Source organism: Capra hircus, chromosome 13, assembly GCF_001704415.2.
Source record: "Capra hircus breed San Clemente chromosome 13, ASM170441v1, whole genome shotgun sequence".
Classification (NCBI taxonomy): domain Eukaryota; kingdom Metazoa; phylum Chordata; class Mammalia; order Artiodactyla; family Bovidae; genus Capra; species Capra hircus.
The window spans coordinates 69,659,486-69,683,384 of record NC_030820.1 but is presented as its reverse complement, the minus strand read 5'-3'; the positions used below and the strand labels follow the sequence as shown (position 1 = coordinate 69,683,384).

The 23,899-nt window shown below is 42.5% G+C and overlaps 1 protein-coding gene across 2 annotated transcripts in view; it reads left to right on the top strand.

Moving 5' to 3' along the window:
• The window catches only part of CHD6 (chromodomain helicase DNA binding protein 6), a 203,451-nt gene that overhangs the window by 112,959 nt on the left and 66,593 nt on the right, over positions 1-23,899 (top strand). For both annotated transcript variants that reach the window (XM_018057882.1, XM_018057884.1), the window contains 9 exons: positions 1,384-1,470; positions 1,659-1,793; positions 4,985-5,106; positions 6,308-6,551; positions 7,747-7,923; positions 8,530-8,673; positions 11,663-11,918; positions 12,927-13,137; positions 23,145-23,340. In XM_018057882.1, the coding sequence (XP_017913371.1) occupies positions 1,384-1,470; positions 1,659-1,793; positions 4,985-5,106; positions 6,308-6,551; positions 7,747-7,923; positions 8,530-8,673; positions 11,663-11,918; positions 12,927-13,137; positions 23,145-23,340 (1,572 nt within the window). The remainder of the gene's footprint in view (positions 1-1,383; positions 1,471-1,658; positions 1,794-4,984; positions 5,107-6,307; positions 6,552-7,746; positions 7,924-8,529; positions 8,674-11,662; positions 11,919-12,926; positions 13,138-23,144; positions 23,341-23,899) is intronic.

Here is a 23,899-nt window from a genome sequence, read left to right as displayed (position 1 = left end):
TAAAGATTGTGATGCTACTCCTGAACAGGCAGAGGTAAAGCTGTCTTGGCGATTGGTCAGGTCTCAGAAGGCAATAAATTCCTGAACACGGGAGTAATTGAATCCGAGGGTGGATTTGCCAGGGTTGCTGTAAGAAGTGTTCCTGTGTATATTGGAAGGTGAAACTATATAGCTCCTAAAGTGCCTTCCAGCTTAAGGGGCAGTGAGAACACCCCTGCAGTTCAGAGGAGGGCTTCTGGGCAAGAAAGACCTGGGTAAGGGTTCCGGTCCACGTGGCTTTGCGACCCTGGCCACAGGACATATTTAACCTCTCTGAGTCAGTTCTGTCATCTCTAAAGTATTTACAGCACTTACTACTCATGAGGTAGTTTAGAGGCTTACATGAAAGCACTAGACACACATTGAATATTTCTAAATCTTGCTTATTACTGTTCTTATAGGTACACTTTGGGGAGGGTGGTGGTGTGGGAAGCGTGGTCTGTTTAACCGTAAACAAGTCCTAAGAGTACAGCTCAATGAACTTTTACAAAATAAACACTCCTATGTAACCACCACCTAGATCAAGGAATAGAACATTATCAGTATCCCCATAAGCTCCCCGCTTGCATCCATCCAGTTATTAACTGTTATTGGTGTAAAGAAGAAAAAGAAACTAACATTCCGGATTTCCGTGGGTTATCTCTGGAAATCCTCTTTGTGCTGATTTTTGCTCAGTACTTAATAACCCTGGAGGAGGGCACGACAACCCATTCCAGTGTTCTTGCCTGGAGAATTCCATGGCCAGAGGAACCTGGCAGGCTGTAGTCCAAAGAGTTGGGCACGACTGAGTGACTTAGTATGCATGCACTGAAATGACCAATAGGAAATCCTTACCCCTGGTGCAACCTGGAAGATGTGGTTGTGCCTTTAAATGTAGTCCTGAAGGGCAGGATTTGGGGACAATGAGAAAAGTTGGTGAGTTGCCTCCTTTTTTTGTTGTTGTTTTTAAATTTATTGGAATGTAATTGCTTTACAGTGTTCTAAGACAGCCTCTTCAATAAGTAGTGCTTGGGAAACTGGGCATTCTTTTATATAAAAGAATGAAGTTAGATTACTTTCTAATATCATACTCAAAAATAAATTCAAAGTGGATTAAAGACCTCAGTGTAAGGCCAGAAACTATAAAACTCTTAGAGGACAACTTAGAACAGTCTTTGACATAAATTGCACCTAGATCCTCTTTGACCCACTTCCTAGAGTCATGGAAATAAAAATAAACAAATGGGACCTAATTAAACTCAAGCAGACCTTTTCATTCTGCATTCCCCGATAGAGCCCAGGTTGGGGGGATCACTTAAAGATAAAACACTGGGTGCTGGAGCTCTTCTTTCCCATTTGCCTTAGCCTGACGAAGACTTGTTCAACCCAGACTATGTGGAGGTCGATCGCATCTTAGAGGTGGCCCACACCAAGGATGCAGAAACCGGAGAGGTGGGTGTTTCTGTTGTAACTCTTCCAAAGTGTCTTCCTTGCTTGTCTCGTGTTTTGTCAACACGTGGCCTCTGTTTCAATGGCCTTTGTTTGCCGTATCATAGGGAGGGTTTCCTAGGTCCTCAGTGCAGGATTGATTGCTCTAACGAAGTAGAAAGAACATCAGTGCCTCTCCCTTTTGCCTCCAGGAGGTGACGCATTACCTGGTGAAGTGGTGCTCACTGCCTTACGAAGAAAGCACGTGGGAACTGGAGGAGGACGTGGATCCTGCCAAAGTTAAAGAATTCGAATCTCTGCAAGTGCTCCCCGAAATCAAGCACGTGGTAACGTACCCACGTCACTATCTGGTGTCTCTTGTAATGCCACGATCCGGGGTGTCCCCCAGGCGGTTCTCCTGAGTGGTTTCTGTGGCATCTTACTGTGGGTTGTGCCCATTGGAACTGGGGTTCAGAGTATGTTTCTGCCCACATCACGCTTTGCTAGCACTGGGTCAGCTTTAGGTCTGGGCTCTAGTTTGATGGATGTGACATTTAAGAAGCTTGGTTATGAGCTTTGTTTTCTTGGTGTATGACTGTCATGTGGGGTCGGTAAGATAGAAGGTGTAAGAACTGCCTGGCTTGGGAAAGAAGCTCCGTAAGTTCTCGATATCTTTTTTGTTTCCTGTTTCTTATCTCTTCATCAGTGATCTCTTTTCTTTGGTTTTATTCTTTGCTTTTACTCAGAATACTCTTAAACGCTCCTTTATCAAAAGATCCCTCGGACTTGGCAGAGAAAACATAAGTTTTCCATATGTGTTGAATTGGTTAGTTTTTCTGATTCTGGCTTATTACCACCAAGCTGCAGGAATGTCACGGGGTACCTAGTAATTAAAAAGAGGCAGAATTGGGATAGAGCTCAGTTAAGGTGTAACTAACTTGGGAAGAGAATCAGAGATGTTAAAGATGGCTAAAGACTGGAATGATCAGTTTGTTTTTTTTCTAAGTCACTTTTTTTGTGGGGGGGGGGGGGGGGGGGTGCGGGCAGGCACACTGCGTGGTGTGCAAGGTCTTAGTTCCCTGACCAGGGATCAAATCTGTGCTCCCTGCAGTGGGGGTGCAGAGTCCTAACTACTAGGCCACCAGGAAATCTTGCCCCCCCCCAAAAAAAATCACGTTTTTATATGAAAAACTGTTATCCAGTTCCTTATTGTTGTTTTTATACCGCTTGTCTTAATGACTAGGACATCCTATCCCTAAAAGCTTTTTGGCTAAAAATTGGTTGCTTGTTTTTGGGAGAGTGAGACATGAGTGTCAGTAACAACTTTGCAAAGAGAGTAGCAGTCATTTAATAGTCAAGACCCACCTTGGAGACTTGAAATATCAATTCTCTTTTGAATTTAATAATAGCCACTAAAGGTTTTGGAGCCCTGCGGTAGGCGCTTGTCTGTCGCCTGTGATACCACTGAGGAGCCTGCCAGACTAAGCATCGGTAACTTCTAGCTGATTTCAAGTCTCATCCTTAGATCGCTGAAGTTTCTGGGCAGTAGGTGATGTAAAACTAAAATCTGGAGAAAGCGGAAAAACCCAGAGGAGGGACTAGATTAGTGTGTGATGCCTCTGTATCTGGAGTGCTACCAGGTCAGCAAAGTAGAAACCTGCAGTGAAAGTCTATTCTACAGTATCTGTGATGCTAAAAGTGAGCCCCTTCGGTCTCTAGAGATGAGGAACATTCCAGAAAGTCTCCCCATAGTGTCGGGTAGAGTGCCATTAAAATGAGTTACATGAACTTCAGGAAGCCAGGCTGAATGATTCCTAGGGGATAAGAATGTAATTAAGGGAACAGAGCAAGAGAGTTTATAAGAGAATATATTGGCTTAAAAGCTTTCTCTTAAAAAATTTTTTTTGACATAATAAATTATTTTCCCTTACATTTCTAAATGGAGAAGGCAATGGCACCCACTCCAGTACTCTTGCCTGGAAAATCCCATGGGCGGAGGAGCCTGGTAGGCTGCAGTCCATGGGGTCGCTAAGAGTTGGACAGGACTGAGCGACTTCACTTTCACTTTTCGCTTTCATGCATTGGAGAAGGAAATGGCAACCCACTCCAGTGTTCTTGCCTGGAGAATCCCAGGGACGGGGGAGCCTGGTGGGCTGCCGTCTGTGTGGTCGCACAGAGTCAGACACGACTGAAGCGACTTAGTAGCAGCAGCAGCAACATTTCTAAAAGCACCTTGTACCTATGTGCTGATAGTAATATTCAACAGAGTTGTATTTCAAGGAGCTTAGCCTAACTACAGCTATCGTAATTTTGTAGGTTACGTTGTGGTATGTAAGTTTCTGAAAATTTCCACATTTTCAGTAGTCTGGACAGATTGAACCATTATATTTACCTCCATATATCAATGATACAATATGATTGGGGATATTTTATTAAATCTCACATGCAAATGGCTTAGTTTTAGATAATAACATATTTTAGGAGTAAACTTTCTGTAATACCCCAAAGTAAAACTCACAAACTAAAATTGCTGTTAGAAAAGCTGCAGTCTCAAAATTCTCAATGTAACTACAGACATAGCTAAGATTTTTTTTTTTTTTGAGACCTTAAAAGTGTCAGTCTAGGGGCTCAATTTGTCTAGAAGCAAAATAATCAAATCTATGTCCAAATAATTAAAACCTAAATAAACAAAGTTTTTAGATGGGCAGACTTAATACTTAAAAATTTTAAATTTCCCCAGATTAGAAATTCCAATAGAAACTTAAAGGAATTTGACATTGATTCTACAGTTGCACAGAATACTAAATTGAAAAATAGCCAAGACATTTTTGAAAAATAATTCCCCATCAGATGTAGAGCTATAGTAATTCAAAAGTGTGATTTTACTGTAGCGTGAGACAGTTTAGTGGAACAGAATGAAGACTCTGGATATAGCTCCCTGGATATATTAGAACTTAATATATGCTAAAAATGGCGTTTCATATAAACAGAGATCAGTTACATTTAGAAATTGGTGTTTCATATTGAAAAGTAAAGCAGTAAGATTGCTCTTACCTTTATGGCGAATTTAAGGAATTTATAATTTCGATTATATAGGCTTTTTAGCTTTAGAAACTCATCAACAAAATATTTGACCCACCATACTTTCCTGAACTGATACCACAGGGACAAATAACAAAAAATTCTATCTATAGAAAACTAAAAACCTTGGTGCCGGCTTGTAGGGAAATTAAAATGTAAGTGGGAGTGATTTCTAAGAGTCTCAGTAAAGCAATATAACACTTAACCAAGATTTTAGGTGAATCTGTTTCTCTTCTTCATTAATTGCTTGCAAATTTTATAGAGATGTTCTTAGTGTAATCTGCTGAAATCTAGAAAATACAGGGCCTGCTCGTCAGTCAGAAGATAGCAGCTTCAGTCTGCAGGTAGCTCTAGGGTGGTGGTGTGAGTTTCGCCACCTTCCCCCCCGCATCCCTCTCCACACCGTGCTGCTGAGACATTGCTCTGTGTCTTGTGTTTTCTGCCCTCCCTCCCCTAGGAGCGACCCGCTTCAGACTCCTGGCAGAAACTTGAGAAGTCTCGAGAGTATAAGAACAGTAACCAGCTCCGGGAGTACCAGCTGGAGGGGATGAACTGGCTTCTTTTTAACTGGTATAACAGGTGTGGAACCAGAACCAGTCCTGTCTTCAGGGCTGATCTTTCTACCAAACATTTGTGCCAGGAGGGAGATGGTGGGCTTAGCCAGCATAAAGGGGCGATAGCTGAGTGGTGGAGGAGTGCAATGGAGCCATCAGTTTAGTGGGTGATCTCTGTACATCAGACATACCAGGACTTCTGTTTGTCATGTCCGGTTTGGTTTGGTTTGGTTTCTCTCATTACCAGAGAGTAATGATCTTTAGATGTCATCAACATTGTTCTTTTATTTCCTTTGTCAGAAGGTTGGGCTCAACCTAAATGAAACAAAACCCCAAAGATCCTTTAAAACTGTGTTTTTATCTCCCAAATCTTTAACACAAAGTGCCTCTAAAGGTGAATGAATCTGCATTCTAGTCCCAACTCCACTATCTGTTTGTGAGCCATGGATGGCCTCGACTTGTCGTTTTCAACCCTGAGCTTCAGTCCCTGTGAGAATCTAGGTGAAGCAGATGACATCTGAGAAAGATGGGTTAAGATCTGATTAACAATCTAGCATTGATTTTAAAGACCACATGAAGTGGAACACATACCAAGCTGGCACTCTGGAGACCTGTGTTCCAACCTTGTCTCTGTCACTCACAGAGCTCACTGAAACACGGCAGGTCTGGGGTTGCCCACCTGTGCAGTGATGAGCGAGACTGAACAGGGGCCACAGCTTCAGAGATGACCACTGTGTGCAGTCCATGATTCTGGGTCACCTCAAGAGACCAGCGTTTTCACTCTGACACAGAAGTTAGGGTAGGGGTTGAAAGTCTGTCCTTTGATAACACAGGTGATAGACAATGAGAATCGTGTTAACTTGTGTTTCTGTTTCTGCCTTAGCTTCCATGAAATTTGTCAGGTAGAGAACTGGCGTAGATTTGAGGCATTTTATAATTTTCTCCTTGCCGCATTATTATTTTAATTTTTAGTATCTTTAGTATCCATTTGAATCGATGCATCTCATGTATTTTCTCACAAGTTGCAATAGTTCCCTTCTGGAAGTAGGCAGGGTGTAAATAACGATAATGGAAACTTGCCTCAGTTGCATCTCTGGAAAATGCTGATAAAACCTCCACTGATGACCTTACAGGTCAAGGTACGCTTCTGTAGTATCTTTTTCATTGTAACCAACCTCCGCCTCTTTCTGACATTGACGATGAATGGTCTGTTTCTTACTCTGCAGGAAAAACTGCATTTTGGCCGATGAGATGGGCCTAGGGAAAACCATCCAGTCCATCACGTTCCTTTCAGAAATATTCCTCAGGGGCATCCACGGCCCTTTCCTCATCATCGCCCCACTCTCCACCATCACCAACTGGGAGCGGGAGTTCCGGACGTGGACAGAGATGAACGCCATCGTGTACCACGGCAGCCAAATCAGCAGGCAGATGATCCAGCAGTACGAGATGGTGTACAGAGACGCGCAGGTAGGCCCCCCGCTCATCGCAGAGGCCCAGGGCAGCTTGCCATCATGCTCACAGCAGCCTCTCCCCGCCTTGTCCTCCAGAGTCCAATGCCCTGCGTGGAGTTACTGTTGGTTTACTCCGTAGAGTCACGTACTTATTGAGGCAGACGTCTCCCTCCTCCCTGGTAACTTCATCTGTGATGAAACGCAGAACTGAAGGGCATACTTTCCACTCTGACATACACCAGAGGCTCTTTTTAGGACACCGAAAGCTTGGCTTCTTGGTTGGCTTACAAAGTTGCTTTTACATGCAGAAAATTTTATCTGAATTGCCATGTGCTCAGTGAAGAAAGTGAGCAGAGGGATTTGTAAACAGAGGAAGGATCCTCAGCCAGGGAGTTTGGAGAGAGAGGAGGTTAACGGATTTGAGGTTAAAGCATAAAGAAAAAACAAATAGCTTAAAGCACAGCAGGATTTTGCAAGAAGATTTTGTTAAATATAAGCACTTTGCTCATTATCCTTATAGGCTTGTCCAGAGCATTGGTTTTCATAAAGAAGGTAAAAATTAAATGAATTCAGTCACAGGAGAGGCAGGGCTCATACCATAGTTTTCACAGGCAGCAGGAGACACCCAGGAGAAATTTAAGATGTGCTCTAATGTGATGCAGCTCTGCTTTTTAAATGTGATGGTAGCAGTAAGACAAACGGAAAGACAAAAGTATGTCCTGCCTGGTAGCACTTGTCCCAGGTGAATCAGGATCATCATGTTAAATCTGTTCTAGAACCCAAGTTACAAGGTGAAACTAATTCTGCCTGAAAACTAGCAAAGAGGGTTTTCTTTGGGCATTCAAGCTCTGTGTGGTTTAGACCACCTGCTGGCTAGGAACATGTGGATCAACACCCATCAGCTTTCCTTATCATGGCAAGTAATGAACAAAAAGCTTCCTTGCTTGGCCTTCCATACTCTATCATCTCGCTTTTGTGGGGGTACATGCTATCTTGATTTTTGTTTCTTTGAATTAACGGGATCTCTCTCTTGTCGAAACAGCTGGTTTGATTCTCCTCTTCTTTCTCTTCTCAAAGAGGAAGATTGTGCTTACTGGCCTCTCACCTAGGTCTGACCATCTATTTGCCACCTTCTCCAGTCCAGCTTGTAACCCGGCAGCTGCGCTCTCCAGCCATGTGTAAAGCTCTGCCTTGGCTTGTGTCATCCTCAGGGAAACCCCCTGTCAGGCGTCTTCAAGTTCCATGTTGTCATTACAACATTTGAGATGATCCTGGCAGACTGCCCAGAGCTGAAGAAGATTCACTGGAGCTGTGTGATCATCGATGAAGCCCACAGGTTGAAGAACAGGAACTGCAAGCTTCTGGAGGGCCTGAAGCTCATGGCCCTGGTGAGAGTTGGCGAGCTCTTTCTGTGAACACAGTCCCCTCCTGTTCACAGTGGAGGAAGCGTTCTTTAGCCATCTGCATGCAGCTTGCTTGTGCACCGTCTGTTTACCCTAGATTTTCTTCTTGCCCTTTGTAGCTCCAGTGGTGCAGGAATCAAATTTTTGTTGTTGCTGTTATAAACTGGGTCAGCAATTTGACCTTTGCCACAGATTGACTCCCAGAGGGACCCAGGGGCATCTTAAGTACCATGGCGTTTGTGACCTGGAAATGTAAGTTGTTTTGGCTTGTTTCCAGGTCCCTGAATGATCTGGTACCAAAGATGATAGCCTTGAACATTACTGCCTTGGCACAGTGCCCAGTCTGTGGCTAGCAGGCCCTCCAGAATGTGAATGAGTGAATGGGTGCTTTAACTAACATGGAATTGCTGCTGGACTCAGGGATGTGAAAGGAAGGTTGATCTGTTTGTTGATGTTATCACTCGATGTTGTCATAAAAGCAAAAACAAAATTGCCCCCAAATTGAGCCCAAGAGGCCTTGGCGTCACTTTCCCACCCAAACCTGCTGTCTTGGCAGCTCAAACCTGTTCCCCGTGCTATGAATTTGTGCAGGAGCATAAGGTGCTGCTCACGGGGACGCCCTTGCAAAACTCGGTGGAGGAGCTCTTCAGTCTGCTCAACTTCCTGGAGCCATCGCAGTTCCCTTCAGAGACTGCTTTCTTGGAGGAGTTTGGAGATCTGAAGACAGAGGAACAGGTAAATAGGGGCCTGAAGGATTGGAGGAGTCAAGGTGATCACTACCTTCACCATCAAGGGAAAAACAAAGTCACCATGGGGACAGGAGTTAGCCAGTTCTCACACCCCTGGTGAAATGAGCATCGCCTCCTTTATTTAATTTATGTGGAGGAGGATCAACTGATCATTAGCAGTTTCTATCCAAACAATAAATGAATCTGCATCCAAAATACCTAATCTCCAGCCTCTTGGCTTTCACTAATCTCATGTATAAATAACTTCAGTGATTTTGTTCATCGTCTGCCCTCAGGGCCATGCTTCCCTCCTCCTCTGCTTCCTTCATCCTTCGCCCTTCCTCCTCCACCACCTGCAACATGTTTCCAGGCTCATTTTCTTGAGTACAACCAAATACACAGATAGTGAGGAACAGAAGGCAGGTGTACACTAGAGTAGTTGGTCAGTCCAGTTTTGTCCAGATCAACTCAATTTCCTGTTTTCAAAGATGTGGTCCTGAGTCTAGCTTATTGGACTCAAAGCTGTTTAGAAACAAACCAACATTAATAAATATCTATCTACGATGTGTAGGAATCTCCACTGGACATTACAGAAATAAGGCAGACAGGTGTAAGGGTCACAAGAGGAACAATGAACAGAGCTGAAGACTTTAAAGGCGAGAAAGGTCACATCTGTTAGGACTTTGGAACAACTGCATGGAGAGAGTACAGTTGGAGAATAAACTTTAAAGGGTGGGTAAGTTTTCATTAGGCAGAGAGAGAGGTGATAATGACTACTTTGCATGGGAAAAAAAAGCAATCAGCAGCAGCCATGGAATTTATTCAGTGGTAGGGGGATCATCTGGCTGAGCTGGGGATGAACTGTGGAGTATGAAGCCGGAGGAGTTTAGCACTATATTGTGGGAACATCTTGAAAGACAGGTTGAAGGATTTGGTGAGCATTAGAAAAGCAACACAAGGCTTTGACTGAGGCAACGACACAATTAGTTCTGCTAAATTAATCTAGCAGTGGCGTGAGAGTGGGTTGGGGCAGAGAATTTGGGAATGGAGAAAGTTTGGGAATTTCACTAACAGATGTCTTGAGAGTACACGCTGTGGTTCCAATCTGTTTGTTTCTACTTCAGCGACGAGTCAGACTTTGAGAGCAGTGAGTAATCAAACTTCATTCCCCTTCTTGACGTTTGCAGTATCTATTGATCTTTGCAAAGCCACCTCCAGCCCTCTCTCCATTTTTGGGCCATTAGAAATGCTTCCTCTTCTCCCATTGCACTTATTTTGTGGTATGCGTTTTCTCTTCTTCCTAGACAATGACCTCCTTGAGGACAAGGCCCACATCTCCTCCCAAGTTGTGTTTGTTGTATTGACCAGCACAGTGTCTGGCATATAGTATACTCTAAATGATTCAAGGTACGAACCAAGTGAAGGGCGAACACTGAACCCAGCATGTGGCAGACTTGGCATTTGTCCCTGTCTTTTAACAAGTCCCTAGCTGTGTCTTTCCCCTGTGGGTTCTTACGTAGTAATTCCTTATCCCTGTGGGGGATTACATACCTAAGTTCCGTGGTTGCTAAAATAAAGCGTTCATTAAATGGATTAGATTGAAGATTGGGGTTTGTTAGGGAAAAGCCACAAAAATGGCCCCAAATGTCTGTATGTTTTAAATCCCAGTAAAATAGAAGTTTTAGAAAGCATCTGGTTACAAAGTAAAGCCTATTCCTTGTTGTTTAAAACCTGCTCCAGTAACTCCTTTAAATCAGACTCTCTAGAAATCACTTTATTTCAGCAGGAAGCATTGGGACAACCGACAGCTTATTTGTGAGGAATCTACCCTTTTGAAATTTTTGAACAGCTCTTTATAACTTGATCTTTTGCACTTGCCTCTTACTTTCCCACCAGCATTAATCTTACTGGTCTCAGGTTTTAGCTCAGGGTGAACTCAGGTACCTTGACTTTGAATCCCATCTCTGCCCTCTTCTTGGGAGAGTGAGCAAGTCATCTTGCCAGTGCAGTCAAGTGCATAGAGATCTGCTGTCCAGGCCTGGTCTTTTAGGGCAAGAACACACAAATCATAGCAAAGAAGACTGTCAGGCTGGAAGTGCCCCTGAGATGACAGCTTGCCTGATGCAGTGGGAGGTGTCACTTTACCGCATTCCCTGTTTATGTCACTACCCCCAAACTTGTTGGCTGCTTTTATTTAGATATGAGAGGAATGCACTTCCAGATTGCCTCTGCTTTTTTTTTTTTAATTGAGATATAAATGACATACAACACTATATTAGTTTCGGATGTGTTTTGTAACAATTCAATGTATGTAGTATAGTAAAGTGATATAGTAGTATGTATTAAAGTTATCACAGCAATAAATCTAGTTGCCTCCCCATACATATGTAAATTTTATTCTAGTGATGAGAAGTCTTAAGGTTTACTCTTAGCAGCTTTCACATATACAATATGGTATTACTAACAGTAGTCTCTTTGCTGTCTGTTACATCCCCGGGACTTACTCATTTTATACCTGGCAGTATGTACCTTTTGACCACCTTCATCCATTTGACCCACCCCCAGATTCCCTCTGCTTCTTACTCTGTTCTTTCAGCATATACATCTTCCCCTTGTAATATATCACTTGTGCCTCCTAACATGCCTGAAAATAGTCCTCAGGCAATTGCTCCATACAAGTGCATGTCAGAGAGAGAGGTTTGTTTTCTCCATCCTGGAGAAGAGGTCCTGTCCTTTGTGTCTTTCTCCCTTTATTCTTATAAGATTCCCACGTGAGTTCTCAGTAATTGCTTACGAATCAAAACCAGATCCCTTTTTTCCTTTCAGTCCCCCTGTAAGCTCCTGTGTTCAGGCATCAGGCTTGACCTTACGTTTAGTCAGCTGCCGCAGTTCTGCAATTAGATGCTCAAGAGACTGTAGCGAAGGTTGGAATCACCCCAGTAACCATTACTGAATGGGGATCCGGGCAGGTAAACAGGTCTCGTTTCCCTGGCCAGGTGAAGAAACTGCAGTCTATCCTCAAACCGATGATGCTTCGGCGGCTGAAAGATGACGTGGAGAAGAACCTCGCTCCCAAGCAAGAGACAATCATCGAAGTAGAGCTGACCAATATCCAGAAAAAGTACTACCGTGCCATCCTGGAGAAGAACTTTTCCTTCCTGACCAAGGGGGCCAACCAACACAACATGCCCAACCTCATCAACACCATGATGGAGCTGAGGAAGTGCTGCAACCACCCCTACCTGATCAACGGTGAGCGGGGACGCGGGGAGGCCTTTCCAGCTTGCGTATCGAGTCCCCATGAGACACTCGTGTGAATTCTGAACTTTTTACCAAGTATTAAACTGAGGTTCAAAGAGGTCAGTGGATCTGCGTCAGTGATCTGGCCAGTGAGTACACAGAGCCCTGTTTTGAACCAGTTCTCTGCCCATCAGAAGACAGATGATGAGTCTCACTGCTCTCCTTTGTGGGCCTGCAGTTTGGCCCACACTTCCCACTTGGGATCAGGGAGATGTCTTACTTCGTTGAAAAAGTGATCATGGCGCAATGAGATTAAAACTCTCTGCAGATAAATTAACAATTAACTGTACTGGATAGAGAACACGTTGGAAGCTTTTTTTTAAAACAAAACTTTTTAATGAAATTTTAAATCCAAACATGGCTTGCCAGTCGCTAGTGTTTATGTCCAAGAGGTGTGTCTTTTTGTCCGCTTTTAAAATTTTTCTTTGTTTATTTAGACTGTGCTGAGTCTTTGTTGCAGCGCACAGACTTTATCTAGTTGGGATACTCGGGGGCTTCTTTTATTGTGGGGCATGGGCTCAGTAATTGCAGCACGTGGGCCTGTCTAGATGCGGTGTGCGAGCTTAGTTGCCCAACAACATGTAGGGTCAGGGATCAAACCCACGTCCCCTGCACTGGAGGGTGGATTCTCAACCGCTGGACCACCAGGGAAGTTCCTTTTTGTCAACTTCCTGTGAAGGTTTATTTACTTGCCTGAGTCAGCTTGATATTTCAGATCCTTTCTCTACCTGGTCAGACTCCCAGGAGAGCAAGTCCCTGTGTTCTCTGCAGGTCAGTCGTCCCCTGACTAGAGCCTACGGTTGAGGGCATGGACCAGGGACGCACACACCGCAGATGCCTCACGGGCTGTTGGTTTGGGACCTAAGAGTTCATTCCGTTTCTTCTAGGCTCTGTCAAACAGAAAGTCGCTTTTGCCCATATAGATTGTTCAAAGAATACTTTTGTTGCATCCTTTTTCAGGGGCAGAGGAGAAAATTCTGGAGGACTTCCGGAAAACTCACAGCCCCGATGCCCCGGACTTTCAGCTGCAGGCCATGATCCAGGCTGCAGGGAAGCTGGTGCTGATTGATAAACTGCTCCCTAAGCTGATTGCTGGCGGCCACAAAGTGCTCATCTTCTCGCAGATGGTGCGCTGTCTCGACATCCTGGAAGATTATCTCATCCAGAGAAGGTGAGCCTTGTGTCAAAGCTGGGCATCAGGTCCTGCAGGCAGTTCCTTTTCTTTGTCGCCTTTTTGATTCATTCAGAAATTATGTTTTAACAACAAAAAAGTGTTAGAAAATAGAGAAAAGGAATCTTCTCTTAAAAGATTGGCCAAAATTCAGAGTTGAATCTTATGACCAGGTTTAAGTGTCTTGAGAGTGAATTTCCTATGATAGGAGCCCTTGCTTTGCTTTAAAAATAAATTTTGCATATTTATTTATATTTTCTTAAGAAACAGAGTTCAAATAGCATTACAGAAGGTTAAGAAAATAGTGTATTTACTACCCCCTCAACCCCCTTCCTGCCCCGTGATGAGAAAAATAAACCCTGGAAAGCATCACTATATCAAGTTGCTAAAAGAGCATCAGCTGACAGTTGAACTTGGGGATGCTTTATGTTTTTTCTCAGCCAGCCCTCTAAGCTTTTATGACACACTAGCTCTGGCATCCCAGTTTATTTTCTTGTTTGTATTCCTCTAATTCCTTGAACCTAGGTTCCATTCCTCATGCAGGTGAAAAGCCTGGGGTATCATGTGGGTTGCTTGGGCTCTGTGAGGGTACTACATTTGTTACATTACACTATATCAATCCATTTCCAGCCATTGGGATCCGCCAACAATCTGAAGATGGCAAATGGATTTTTAAAATTTATTCTTAATGTTAAAAGACTTCTCAAGATCTTAGAAACTATTAGCCAAGGCATTGGTAGGTTTAGAGTACCTCTTTGTTTTTATAGAATCATCATGGCAAATCCACATATTCTGATCTTTGAAGATTCTGTTTCTCCTTATAACATAGGAGAATTTATAGAAAAAGTATTAAAGGAAACGACCAACTTAACTATGGGTTATGCTCACATTTAACATTACCTAAATAATTCTCTGAAATCGGATTAGGCACTAAAAGAATTTCTCCTGTAGTGGAGATCTTTAGGTAAAGAATTCTTGAGACTTGCATTATTTTTTTTCTTTGAGGAATATATCAAAACTAGAAGGCAGTTTTGTATTTAATAATTCACACTAGATGAATTGCCAGAATACTTGCTTCTTATATAGTTATCTTTTTGAAATATATACAACTACTAGTTTGAAGATTTTTTTAAAGAGATCCCCCACAAATGAGTAACAGTGTGATTAACAGACTTTTGCCAAGTACCAGTGTCTTTATTTAGCTCCTTTATCACTTATTGCTCATTTTGTTTTAAAATTACCCAAGTATTATAGTTGCTCTTGAAAATAGCGATACTTTTTAATACCACCACCAGCTCAAAACTCCATTCATACTTGGGCATTTATCTTCTTAGTCTCTTTGCTTTGTGCCTACATATATTTAGTTTTGTTGTTGATTTGCTTGAATTGGGATCGTATGCTACATTCTACATTGTAACTCACCTTTTTATTTAATATATTATAGAGTTTTTTGCTTTATTTTTCTACAATATAGTTTTGATGATTTGAATGATATTCTCTTATTTAGATTGTTTCCAACTTTTCAACATTTTTAGGAACTCTGAATATCATTTTCGGTCACTGTGAATGTTGCCAGTTATTTCCTTGGGATAAATTCTTTTGTACATTTTTAAAAACATTTAATACATATTTCCAAAACACCCTCTAGAAAGACACTTTTATCTCCCTTTTCATAGTGTATGAGAATGCTCTTTTTTTCTCATACTCTGATCAGTCCTGTTTTTGCCATTTAGTCTCTGCTAATTCAATAAGCCAAAATTATGGTCTCTTGTTTTAATTTATACTTATTATTATGAATGAGAGTGAATATATTTTATGTATATTAGCTGTTTATATTTCTTTTCTGTGCATTGCTTATTCATGCTCTCCCACTTTCTGTTACTCTTTGCCTTTTTGTTTATTAATTAATTTATAAAAATTGATTGTTAAGAATATGGTGCAAATGCTTCCCCAGTGTTGCTTTTGACTTTTTCTTTATGGCTGTGGGGTTTTGTTTATTTATTTTATTCTTAGAAGTTTTAAATTTTATAATCTCCCAGTCTTAAAACAGCTTTAAATAAACTTAAGTGCTTATTTATACTTAAATTAACATACTTAAAAAGACTTCCCCCACCTCTCAACTGTATCATACAAATAGTCTGAAGTTTTTTTCTTTTCGTTTTTTTATGGCTTTTTTCTTTTCACTCTTTTGTGGTTTTTTCATCCCAACTCTGTACCCAGCAGGGACTTCTGGCCTTAATATCACCATTGCTTTTTTCTTCTTAATTTAGTTTTTTGTTTTCATCAAAGTTATACATGCACATAATTTGACACGGCAAATTATTCTTTTAGACCTATGAAAAACAGCATTTTCCTGATACCACCACATACCCCCAGCTTCCCCTTGCCTGAAGCTTTTAAGCTCCTTATGCGCTTTCTTTTGGTGTTTATAGCTGTAGCTTTACAGAATGTTCGTAGTTGCAATTTCTTTTGTTTTCTTTTTTTTCAGTTTTAAATATTATCTGTTCTCATTATGGAAGATGAATATTTCCTTTCTTTCACTGCCCCTCATAATTACCACCTCTGTGCCTCCTGTCCTCCCATCTTCCCAACCTGCCATGCAATACTTTGGGGTTGAATTACTATTTAGTGTTTGTTGCGACTTGTGTAAATAATGCATTATAGCTCAGCCATGTAGTATGCTGTTTACTGTTTGTTTCTTGCATGATTTTTATCTTTCCTGAAGCTATAATTTTTTTTTAAATTCAGTGTGAAATTTTAAATATACGCATTATAATTCAGGTCCAGAATTCACTGTGGCCATCTGAATCCCCCTTTGTTATGTGCAGCCGCATCAGCTTCCTGTCTGAGCCATCTCCCCCGGGGCCTTTGGTCTCTTCCTCTCCGCCCAGTTACCCCTCCTGCCTGGTGCTCAGTCACCGTCTGTGATCTCCCTTCCTTCAGCACTCTGACAGCTTTCTTTTCCTTTCCTCTTGAATCTAATCTTGCTGGTGGACCCTGTGTACCTCTTCTGAGAGCTCTTGCGAAGGGGTGAATGATACATGGGTTTTGAGACTTTGTCAGAATGTTTACTCCCACCGTTGAGCAATCATTTGGCTGAGTTTGAGAGAGTAGATTAGAAATAATTTTCCCACAGAGTTTTGAAGGTGTTGTTAGTCCGTTGTCTTCTAGTTTCCAGGATTGTCTAGAAATTCAGAGCCTTTCCAATTCCTGGTCTGTGTATGTGACATGATTTTTCTGTTCAGAAGCTTTGATCTGTCCTCTGTCCCAGTACTGTGACATTTGACAGTGAACTGGGTTTTGTATGGCATCTGTTGAACTGGATGTATTGTAGGTCTTTCCCATGGCAAATTATACTTGGTCAGTTCTAGGGGGTGTTTTCTTGTATTTTATCTTTCATTATTTCTTTCTGGCCTGCTTTCAGTTTGTGGAACTTTTGTTATTCGTGTGTCAAACCTTCTGGACTGATCGGCTGATTTTCTGTTTTCTCTACTTCCCCATCCCATTTCATTTACCTCTGGTTTTTGCTGTACCTCTGGTTTTGTTGCTCAGTCACTCAGGCGCATCTGACTCTCTGTGACCCCATGGACTGCAGCACGCCAGACTTCCCTGTCCTTCACCGTCTCCCTCTGCTAGAATACCATAAATTTCTGAGTTTTCTTCTGTAATTTTTCAGTTTTTGTAGCACTCAGCTGGTTATTGCACAGGCTCAGTGTCTTGCCCTTTTGAGATGAATGATGATAGATTTTTTATTTTTTCATTCTTCCTACAGTGTCTGTTTCCTCAAGTCAAATTTTTTTCTTTTTGTTTGTTGATGTCTCTGTCTTTCATATTAGAATTCTGGGTTGGCTTTTTTCTTTTTCTCTCCCTCTTTTCAGCACTTTGAATTACTATTCCACTGTGTTCTCACCCCCATGGTTTCTGATGTGAAGTTTTGCAGTCATTTAAGTAGCTCTTCCCCCATATATAATGTGTTTTTTTACTCTACTAAGATTTTCTTTTTAATTTTCAGTCTGTGGCACCTTGACTATAATGTGTGGATTTCATCCTGTGCAGAGTTCACTGACCTCCTTAAATCCATAAGCAGATCTTTCACCAAATTTAGGAAACTTTTGGTCAGTATTTCTTTGATTTCCTTTTTTTTATCCTTTTGCCCTACTTTTATGTTTCCCTGTGAGATTCCAATTTACCTCTATATTTGACCTTTAAGTCCCTAGGCTCTGTTCTCTCTTTTTATTATTCTTTTTCTAGTCCTTTTTCTCTCTCTCCTTTTGTTTTGAATTATCTTCAAGTTCACTGACTCTTTTCATCTGTCTTTTCTATCATGCTTATTATGCCATTGGTTTCATTATATTAAAGATTATATTTTAGTTCTGAGATTTCCATTTGTTTCTTAGTGTGATGTGTTGTTTCTCTGCTCTCATTTCCTATCTTTCCACTCATCATGTACATGTCTTTACTTCACTGAACATGATTGTAAGAGCTGCTTTAAAGTTCTTGTCTGAGCGTCAGAGCATCTCAGATTTGACATCTGTTGTCTGTTCCTTTGAGAACGGGTCACGTTTCCCCTGGACATTGTGAACATTTTTGTTATGGAGATACAGGATTCTGTTACATTGCTGTGAGGTGTTGATGGTTTCTATTTGGGGGCAGTTAAGTAGGTGAGTCTCAAAGGCAAAGGCTGTTGGCGTCTGGCAGGTCTAGTCTCAGCCCAGACTGCTTTCAGCTTGCCCCAAGCGTGTGTGCATCAGAGGTCAGCCAGACCCTTGCTGCTACTGCTGCTAAGCCGCTTCAGTCGTGTCCAACTCTGTGTGACCCCATAGACGGCAGCCCACCAGGCTCCCCCGTCCCTGGGGTTCTCCAGGCAAGAACACTGGAGTCGGTTGCCATTTCCTTCTCCAATGCATGAAAGTGAAAAGTGAAAGTGAAGTCGCTCAGTCGTGTCTGACTCTTAGCAACCCCATGGACTGCAGCCTACCAGGCTCCTCCACCCATGGGATTTTCCAGGCAAGAGTAGTGGAGTAGGGTGCCATTATACCCAGAGTTTGGGGTTCACCATCTCTGTCCCTTCTGGAGGCCCCCTCTCACCCTCTGGTGGTCCTCGCTGCCCCAGACTGCTTTCCTTGGTGCCTGTGGCCAGAAAGACAGTGGCTTCTCATCAAGACTTGTAGCTGTCCTGCACCTTTGCCATAACTCCTGCTTCCCCTCAAGGCCCAAACCACAGATTCCTGTTTTTCCCCAAATCTGCTTGCTCTCCTTAGCTCTCAGGTAGGTTTTTCTGTTCACTTGTTTTGTTTCTGTATTTTGCCAGGGTCTTGCGGTTGTTTACTGGAGGGTTAGTGTGTTAGAACCTTGCCCCTCCACACCAGAAGCAAAGCCTTCGTGTTTCAGGTCAGAGGCTTTCCTCAGATGTCTGGTTTGGCTGCCAGATGGTAGGCACCATCCAGAGATGAGAAGCTCTGGGCATGTGGGCCAGTGTGTTGGCTGCCTTCCGCTCCATCTGTGAACACTGTCCGTCTAGCTGGACCATTTCATCGAGGAGCCTCCAGCGTCAGTGCTTCGGGATGCTTTTCTTCCTCTCTCCTGCTCAAAGGGTGGGAACTTATTTGGACTTGGAGCTGACTTGTGGGGAAGGGGTGGAGAGAGGTAGGGAAGTCTCAACATCTCTTTCTTTCCTTCTTCCCTTTTTTAGTATAACACCTCTGCCTTTTACTGTATGGTGTTGCCTAGGTAGAGAAAGCTACAGGTCTTTTTTCACTCTCAAGGCTGAGGTGGGTGATCTATAGGCTAGTAGATACTTCAGCAAATATTCAACTAGTTAGTTCTCTTATGTTTAGACTCTTTGTATCCCCACTTTCGGGGTACCTGGTGCCACCAATGCCTGATCCCTTTGGATATTCTGCCATGCTGAATTAGGCTATTTCTCATCTGGGATTTCTTTGAATCAGGTATCACTTGATTTATTTTCCAACTTCCAAATTTTTATTATAGCTTCTTAGGTTCTATTTGTAGGTTTATTTGGGGGAGAGTATTATTATGCATTTTTAAAAAATCCCTTTACTTATCATTTTAAACATTTGAGGAGATAAAAGAGTTAAATGTGTATGTTAATTCTGAATCTTTAATTGGATTTCTTTGGTTTATTTTATTATTCTTCATTTCAGTCTTCAGTCCTTCTACAGTTTTGGTAAATGACATTAATGGGGGGGTCTAATTTAATTTACTTCCAAATATGTCTGATTTTCTGTTTATTAAGTAGTTCGTCTTTTCCCATTTGTATAAGACACTATCCATGAAACGTACTGAGATGTTATATATATTGGGTGTAATATGTAACCTTTCTATTCTTTTGATCAATATTTCTATTGCTTTGCAATATTGTTATTTGCAAATTAGTATTTTCAATATTATTGCAGATGAACTTCAGACTTATTCTTTTTTAATGTATTTACTACTCCAGTCCTCACTACTAAAAAAAGATTATACATTTGCATATCTGTATTTATCTGTGTATAGCTATACCCATTTGTTGAGATTTTGATCAGCTCTTCCGCATGTTGTAGAGCAGGACTGACATCTTGGTATCATTGAAGAACATGATATTCACTGCAGTCCCTCAGGTCTTTTGTATACACCGTTGAGTCCGTAAATACTTATAAGGTGCCAGCCTTGTGCTGGGACCTCTGTAGGTATTAGGGACTTGGTGACCAAGCCAACATGACCCCTAGTGTCATGTTGCCAAGTCCCACATATTTCTTATTCAGATTAGTTGTAAGAATTTTATATGTTTATGGCAATCATGAATGGTTGTGCTGTGGGGTTTTTTTTTTCCCCCAGTCTTTATTTTTTCCAGCTGGGTTATTGCTGGGAGACGAGATTGTTCATTTCCTTCAGGCCTTCTGAGGTCAGCATTTCCTGTTGTGCCAAAAGCGTGTCTTTCCCCACCTCCCTCCCTCCTGAGCACACAGAGGTTTTCCAGAGTGCCACCTGCTTCCTGTTGCTGTTTGACAGCGACTCACAATTACCGTTGGATGAACCGCATCAACTCCTAGGGATTCCACTCAGAATGCAGTTGACACAGAGGGTTAACTGCTATACCGATGTTTGGTATGGAAAATTTTATGATGTCTGTAATTTCCTCATTCAGACTTACTAGCCCTCAAGATTTTCTTTGCTCCTGAGCCTTGTCGCCACGCCAGCTGTCAGTTCGGTTTTGTTCCCGTTTAATTCTGTGCCATACTTGTACAGGGGTGTGGGCAAGAGCCAAAGGATCTGGCTCAGAAGTCAGGGGAGTGAGGAACGATTTAATTGAACTCTCAAATCACTGGATTTTTACTGCAGTTTTGTGTTCTTTGAGCACACTCTCTCAAAACCGAGTAAGTGATAGAAATGAGAAGTAATGTTCCACTCATCCTGGACAATTTCTAAAACTATGTTCTATCATCTCTGGCCAAAATACTATCTAATTTTATGGGAATGTTTTCCCTAGGTGATTGCCAAACCATATCATCACTATTTATTGGTTCCTCCACCTCCTTAATATGATGCTCGTTCCCTGCCTCACTTAGATCCTCGGGCATCTGGCTCCTCTCTGATGCTTTAGGGGTATCTTGTCAAAGAACATCGAGTCCTCTGTGCCTGCAGCACTGATTGTACCCATGTGTGCTAGTGGGGCGCTGGCAGCCATTGTTTAATTGAATCTCAGTCCTGCCTTCTGAGTCCAAGTGCTCTGCTTCTTCCACTGCCCAGTGCATCACACATGCAGCCGAACGTAGGAGTAACTCAGTGCAGGTCCTCAGGGCATCGGTTCATCAGAGTCAGTTTGATGTCTGTAGCTTCTGTTCTCACCTTCTACTAGAATTAACTGGTTTCCAGAGGTGCTTCTTTATCTTTAATATTCTCTTCTGAGTTTTTAGGGAAATCTTTCTGCTGCATTGACACGTAGGGTACATTACAAACCGACTAAGAGGGTGGACTCTGAGTCAGATGGATCTCACTTGCCAGGTTGTTTTGTTTGAGCAGGTTGTTTTGTTTGTGAGGGTCATTTTGTCTTTGGGGGGTTGTTTGTTTGTTTGTTTTTGATGTGTGCTCAAATGTAAAATGGGAAACTGCCTCACGGGATTATCACAAGAAGTGAATATAAGGATGCATAAAATGCACGTATCACAGCGCCTGGCACCGAGCTTGGTACTTCAGAGCTTGCTGTGAATATCGCTGCTGTGGCTGTTGTAAATAACAGTGATAATATATCTAACTGCTTCGTAGTTGTGTAGAATTCGACTTATGACCATTGGCTTTTAGTGTAAATAGAAGCTCCTTAGTCTACCTTCATGACAGTCCTGTGCTGTGCTTTATTTATTTATTTGCTTCTATCGCCTCGTGTATTATTCTTAAATTAACTGCATTAAGAAAGAAGAAGAAAGGAAAAATCTGCACCTGTAATTCCAAATAGGGGTGCACTATAGCTTTGTGAAAGGAAGGCAGATTTTTTGGACTTGGCTCTTTGCCTTGTACATTTCCCTTCTGAGCCTGAGTTGGTCTGGTGTCTCTCCCTGTATTTCCTTGGGTGATTTCTCATGTGGATTTTCCTCTTCCCTGGTGGCTCAGATGGTAAAGATTATGCCTACAATGCAGGAGACCCAGGTCCCATCGCTGGGTTGGGAAGATCCCCTGGATAAGGAAATCACTACCCACTCCAGTATTCTTGCCTGGAGAATCCTGTGGACAGCGGAGCCTGGCAGGCTATAGTCCATGGGGTCGCAGAGTCAGACATGACTGGGTGACTGACACTTTCACTTTCAAAGAAGGCAGGGTTATATCGCCAAATTTAGTTATCTAGAGCTACCCCCACCCAGAGCTGTCTATTCCTAGAGGATCTGTCCTTAGCTCTTACCAGTCATTTATCTCAATTTTTAGCAATCCAGTTTCCCAGATTCTGGGCTACTGAGATTTTCATCAGGATTCACATTCTTGGCTATGGTGGAGTCTAGGGTAACTTGATTCTTTTCTCACTTGGTTCCTATTACTTACACTTTACCAACCAGTTCTTACTTGTTGGTCAAAATTGGGCCCAGGGTAGCATCCTCATATTAATTTGTCCGTTGTCAAGGGGTAAATAAGAAAAGATAAGACTCAACAGCTACCCAGATTGGCACTGTTTTAATTCTATGCTAATTACATGATCTCCATCCTAAAGGTACTTTCTGGTTTTTTGAAGGTGGTTCTAGGCTCCCAAAGTAATTACTCTCTTAACCTTCTCCTACACAGTGCTGTCCACCTTCGTTTCTTAACTTTCCACACAGGTATGTGCCTTCTTAGTAACTTTCAGTTTTACTTCCTCATTTTATTTTCCTCTAAAAATTCTTCTGGCTTCTTTCCAACCTGACTCAGCCCAGAAACCTTTCTTGCAATTTCTCCCTATGTGCTTGGCAACATACTGCCCAGAAGACCCTGGTTTCAGCTATAAACTTGGAGACGTTGCTTTCTGCTTCTAGAACCTCAAGGAACTGTTAGGGTAGAAATGACCAACCGAGACGTAACAAGACAGCCTGTCCATTCTCAGTCCATCCAAAAGCAGATAGAGCCTGATTCGAACTCTGATTCCATGCTACACTCTCAACTAAAAGATGGTTGAGGCTTTTATTTTTCTTTCCCGGTCTTACGGTTAGATTCAGTGCAAGACAGTTGGGAACACTGCGAGTAAATTTGCCCAGGCAGTGGGGATTGATATTTTGTCCACAGCTCCTCTAGTCCTCTGTAGTCTGTGGCTGGTGTTTTGTTTTGGTTTGGTTTCTGTTTGTTTTGAGGGGGGGACATTTTGCAGCACGGTTTCAGGTGTCTGCCCTGCTGCATACAGAGGGGGGGGATTCTTTATAGACTGTGACACTGGGTCCATATGTAGAAGTGAGGGGTGTAAGGCCGTTAGTCACCAGCTTCCTGCGTTGTTGCCTGTTCTCCACTGAAGTCATGATTAACGCCTGGGCTTTCGTTCGTTTGGGTCCCCTCAGATACACCTATGAGCGAATTGATGGGCGAGTACGGGGAAACCTGCGCCAGGCAGCCATCGACCGGTTCTGTAAGCCAGACTCAGACCGCTTTGTCTTTCTTCTGTGCACCCGAGCGGGAGGCCTGGGGATCAATCTCACAGCTGCTGATACCTGCATCATATTTGATTCAGACTGGAACCCACAAAATGACTTGCAGGTAACCATAGGATGATTGCTGTTTGCCTTAGGTGTCCCTGAATCTAAGAACCTCACGGCAGGGCCTGGCTTGGCTACAGAGAGAGTCTGCCACGCTCCATGCTACTGCTACAGCATTGGCCGGATGGCAGGCTCAGGGCCTCGGTCAGCGGGTACAACTAAGGAAGAAGTAAATGTCGAGCCTCCCCACTAATCAGAGTGGGGTTTTTTTTTTTTCTTTTATGATAAATCAAATGGTATTTTGCAGTGGTAGCTTCCAAAATGTAGAGTAGAGCTATTCTTCATTGTTATTATCAGACATAAAGCAAGATACTAAGCTTGAGCAATTTTCTAATTCTTGACATATGGATTGATTCTGGCATTTTCACTCACTTTGGTTGTGAGGTAGTTGTATGTCGTTTACAGTACAGGAAGATGACCCAGAGGTGTGGGAAGGTTCCCTGGTGTGGCTGGGGTGACTGAGGCATCCACGTTAGTTCCTTTGCTCCCCGCTTAAGGTAGCACATTAGAGTCAGTGTGGCCGTTAAGTATGGGTCGCCTACTACATAGGAATGAGTTCC